This window comes from Hemibagrus wyckioides, linkage group LG09, assembly GCF_019097595.1.
Source record: "Hemibagrus wyckioides isolate EC202008001 linkage group LG09, SWU_Hwy_1.0, whole genome shotgun sequence".
NCBI lineage: Eukaryota > Metazoa > Chordata > Actinopteri > Siluriformes > Bagridae > Hemibagrus > Hemibagrus wyckioides.
This window is the reverse complement of record NC_080718.1, coordinates 30,263,157-30,268,156: the sequence shown is the minus strand read 5'-3', so window position 1 is coordinate 30,268,156 and position 5,000 is coordinate 30,263,157. Positions and strand designations below refer to the sequence as shown.

General features: G+C 42.5%; 1 protein-coding gene across 4 annotated transcripts in view; it reads left to right on the top strand.

The window, feature by feature from the left end:
* slc8a1b (solute carrier family 8 member 1b) overlaps positions 1 to 5,000 on the top strand; it is a 72,831-nt gene that overhangs the window by 2,385 nt on the left and 65,446 nt on the right. For 3 of the 4 annotated variants that reach the window (XM_058399277.1, XM_058399279.1, XM_058399278.1), the window contains exon 2: positions 1 to 1,242. This exon is cut by the window's left edge and continues 617 nt beyond it. The exons of the other annotated variant lie outside the window; for it this stretch is intronic. In XM_058399277.1, coding sequence (XP_058255260.1) covers positions 1 to 1,242 — 1,242 coding nt within the window. The remainder of the gene's footprint in view (positions 1,243 to 5,000) is intronic. 4 annotated transcript variants of the gene reach the window in all.

Below are 5,000 nucleotides of genomic sequence, written 5' to 3'. Positions count from 1 at the left end.
TCCTGATGGAGAACATCGTAAGGTCAAGCACCTTCGTGTCTTCTTTGTCACCGCTGCCTGGAGCATTTTTGCATATCTGTGGCTCTACTTGATCCTGGCAGTTATCTCTCCAGGCGTTGTACAGGTTTGGGAAGGTCTCCTCACGCTTTTCTTCTTCCCCATCTGCGTAGTTTTTGCCTGGATCGCTGATCGCCGTCTCCTCTTCTACAAATACGTCTACAAACGCTACAGAACCGGCAAGCATCGCGGGATGATCATCGAGACTGAAGGAGATCGTCCTCTTCCGTCCAAAGTAGACATCGAAATGGACGGAAAGATACTCAACTCCCACGCTGTGGATTTTCTGGATGGAACTTTGACTCTGGACCTGGACGACAAAGATCTGGATGAAGAGGAGGCCAGGCGTGACATGGCAAAGATCTTGAAGGAGTTGAAGCAGAAGCATCCGGATAAAGAAGTGGAGCAGCTGATTGAGCTCGCTAATTACCAGGTTCTCAGCCAACAGCAGAAAAGTCGGGCGTTCTATCGGTGCCAGGCAACACGGCTGATGACCGGAGCTGGGAATATTTTAAAGAAACATGCAGCAGATCAAGCGCGAAAAGCTGTTAGCATGCATGAGGTGCGCAGTGACATTGGTGAAAACGATCCTATTTCCAAGATCTATTTTGATCCCGGATCTTATCAGTGCCTGGAAAACTGTGGAACCGTGGCCGTCAACGTGGTTCGCCGTGGTGGGGATATCAACCAAACGGTTTCGGTCGAATTCCGCACGGAAGACGGGACGGCCAACGCGGGCTCGGACTATGAGTTCACCGAAGGCACGGTGGTGTTCAAGCCGGGCGAGACTCAAAAGGAGATCCGTGTCGGCATCATCGACGATGACATCTTTGAGGAGGACGAGAACTTCCACATCCACCTCAGCAACGTTCGCATCGTTCACGAAAGCGATGAGGCAGAGAACGCAGAAGCCAATCACGTGGACGCCATCGCGACCCTCGGCATGCCTTCCACCGCCACCGTCACCATATTCGACGACGACCACGCCGGAATCTTCACCTTCGAAGAGCCTGTGACACACGTGAGCGAAAGTATCGGTGTGATGGAGGTGAAGGTTCTCCGAACGTCAGGAGCTCGAGGTGTGGTTACAGTTCCCTTCAAGTCCATCGAGGGCACAGCTAAAGGAGGAGGCGAGGATTTCGAGGACTGCCACGGCATGCTGGAGTTCCAAAACGATGAAATCTTGTAAGTACCTCTTAATCTCTTCATCTTTAGTTGAATTTCTGGGTTGCAGTGTTTAGTGATGGAGCATCTGTGAAGTTCTTGAAAATTAAAATGACCCCTGAGCCTACAAAGTGTTCAAAATTGGCTTGTGAACCAAAAACCAGGGTGATGTTCTCAGCCTTATTTCCTCCATCTCATATTTACAGATTCCAAAATCATGTGAAAAGTTTATTGAGCACATTTCCGAAGGCTCGGGTTAACCAGACGTCGTCTCAAGCTCCAAACATAACATGAGGGTTAAAACTGGCATCTATTAATATATCTCCAGCAGCAGAAGCTTCACTGGTGCTCCGTCGTGTCAGGATCTGTGCACTTCTGAGTTTCAGATGAATGTCTGCATGTTGGAATGTCTGTTTCTCGTGACATCACGGCGTTGCTGAATGATCGATCAGGGAAAACGAGGAAGATCCTGTACGTCTTTCTAACTGTCCTCCTTTCATGTATCTGTCCATCTTCTGTCTGTGTCCTCTTCTTGCTCTCTTCTTCTGCTGCTGAGCCGTAAGTCTCTTATTAATGGGTGGCGAATGTTGAAGAATGTTGAAAGGATCATTACAGGATCTAATGGCTCCATCTGTTTTGTGTATCAGTCTGTTCTCTGGCTGAGTGGGTCAGTGATGTGGTCATTCTGGTAACTTTTTGAGAACAAACCATTGTTTCTGTGTGAAAAGTGCTCTGATGGTTGGATAAAATGCAGGTGTGTGTGTGTATTTATTCTCAGATGTTTGGTTATCACATGTAGGTCTCAACACGATGCTAACCACAACGTGACCTTTTCATGAGGTCAGTGTCCTAGCTTTTATAGGCTGTGTTGTTTTTGTGTTTCCTGTAGCAGATTTAGCGTTACATCTCCACGCTGTCTCACACAGGCCCATCACACCCAAGTAGAACCGTCCAGACCTACAGATTATTCAGCAGAATGATAAAGATCCAGTTACATAAAGGTCAAGATAAACAATTAGCATAATTACGATTCCTGGCTATAAATACAGTAGTTTGAAGTGGTTATGTTTGGTGTCGCCGTGGCGCTGTATGTGACCATTTCTGACTCACATCACAATAAAACCTCGCCCATTTAAAGCCCCGCCCACTAAACCACTCTCACAGTTATCAGCTACAGCAGCTGTAGCGTGAACGCGAGCTGTACTGCACATGTGCGAACTCCACTCTGTTTCCTTCTGTAGTTTATAGAGGTTTATAATCCAGTTCAATTTAAATTATTCATAGCACATATTTATATCTACACACAATAACCTCGCTGTTTCTTTAATCAATTCAGAGCAGTTTTTTGTAAAAGACTGCGAGAGCTTGGATGCTAACAAAAGTATTTGAAAAATGTGAATTTTAGATATTATTATTAATATTCACAAATTAAATTAATTTCTTTAGAGTCTTACACAAAAACACTGTTTTTATTTTTTTAAGCAAGTGTTTGTTCTACTTTCCCTGGATGAGATTTCTGTTCATTGTTCTGATTATTAAAAATCTAAAAAGCAAAACATATCCTTCTGAAGAATCTGGTTTTAAAGGTAGAACCCACATGTTAAATAAACACTACAGGAAAACGCCTCCAAGCTCCGAGCGAAACGCTTTAATTAAACCTGTTTGTGTGAAGAGATGAAGAGATGAAGAGATGCTCAAAACCACACCACATACACCCGAAACCCATCACAGGAAGTGAGCTCTGATATTACAGAAAATTCTGATGTTTTATAAACATTTCATTACAGAAATAAAGATTCAAACAGATCTCTTTTTCCTTTCTCCAGTCGGAACACAGAATTAGTTTAAATGAAATTAGATTAAACCTGAAATACTTTTAAAAAGGCTTCAGTTACAGCAGTTATAAAGATGAACGAATGAACAGGTGGATGAATGGATGGATGGATGGATGGATATTTGAATTAATGGATTGATGGATGAACAGATAAATGAAAGGATGAACAGATGGACAGTGGATGGTGTAATTGTGGGTGTGTCTCCTCACTTTAATCCAGTTTTTAGGAAAGTATCAGATCTTTACTGTGATTGGACAGAGTCATTATCCTGCTTTCTGCTGCTCTCCACATTCAGTACCTCCAAGATCATTTTGATAGATTTTTTTTCCATTCCTATCTTAATGCAGTCCTCAGCTTTATTTATTTAGCTTTAGTAAATGTTGTGTTCATGTTAATTATATCATTATATGTTTTTTAGAATTAAAGATTTTAGTTTGTGAACATGAAATATTTAGACCTGAAAGTCATTCACAGATTTCATTATCATTTACTGATTTTATTTATTTATTTATTTTTTGATTTCAGGTAAAATGTGTGATCATTTGTTTAGCGGATTTGTTTATTCCTACTTAAGTAATATTAATACAAATTTTATATCTCGTTTCTAATCTGTAGCTCCGCCTGTAGCTCCGCCTGTAGCTCGTTTCTGATCCGTAGCTCCGCCTGTAGTTCATCTCTGATCCGTAGCTCCGCCTGTAGCTCGTCTCTGATCCGTAGCTCCGCCTGTATCTCATCTCTGATCTGTAGCTCCGCCTGTATCTCATCTCTGATCTGTAGCTCCGCCTGTATCTCGTCTCTGATCTGATGACTCATCTTTAGATAAATTCTTCACATAAATGAGTGTAAAGAGTTAAATCTACTGCAGAAGCTGAACTTTCATTTATTTATTAAATTATTATTATGTTTTTGTGGAAATGTTTCACTGTCTGATGACATGAACTCTGGAGCGCTGTGATGTTTTTAAACATCTCCTCGTCCACTCTATAAACTCTATCGCCTGTGTCCTGAATTCTGGGGCTGTGTAAGACAAGTGTAGCGACGGCGTGAACGTGAACCGTGTGTTTTAAAGCCGATTCGAAGCAGATGTCGAGGACTCAGACTTTCCGGGGCCTGTCGGGCCGCTGCATAGTTTCCATGGTTTGGTGCCGCGAGTGGCGTTAAGTGGATTTTAATAATACTCCTTTAACAAAATGATGGAGGGACAGAAGGACGCTGGGATGATGGCCGCAGCAGCGACTCTGGATCTCCGCTTTCGTTCAAAAAAATCCAGCTGGAATGTAATGTGTTTGGATATAAAACCGTTCCGGAGCGTATAATTAGAACATTATCTCATGTTTCTGGAATATGAATTGGGAGCGCAGGCGGAATATGTGATACTGCCTCCCGTTACCCCGGTCCTGCTCTCAGACCTGTAAAAGTGTTCAGGATTTCCATCGAGTGGTCATTAATTATTTATTTTTCTACTCCTTCTCTCTTCATGGGAAAAAATGGTGTGAATGTGTGTTAAAGAGCTGAAAAATTCCCTCCTCAACCCGATTAGGCTGTTCAACATCACAGATGTGGCAGATGTGTAGATAAAACAAGTGCACATTCATCTCTTCATGACAAGTCCTTGACTGTTTTTCCACTGTGTAAATTTTACTCACTGCCTGCCTGCTGATGATCCCGAGGTCAGACGGATCTCCACAGGTTGATGGAACAGGTCAGAAAAGTCTGATCTAAACAAGCTTTATGTCTAAGTCTATATAGAATGATTGTAGTTTATCTAAATGAAGACACTATATTGACACTAAATGTAGACACTGTATTGGGACACCCCTCCAGATCATTGAGTTCAGGTGTTGTTTTTCAGGTGTTGTGAAAGGAACTCTTAATGCTTCAGCTTCATACCAAGACATTTTGGACAATTTCATGCTCTTTCATGCACAGAGTCCTGACCTCAAC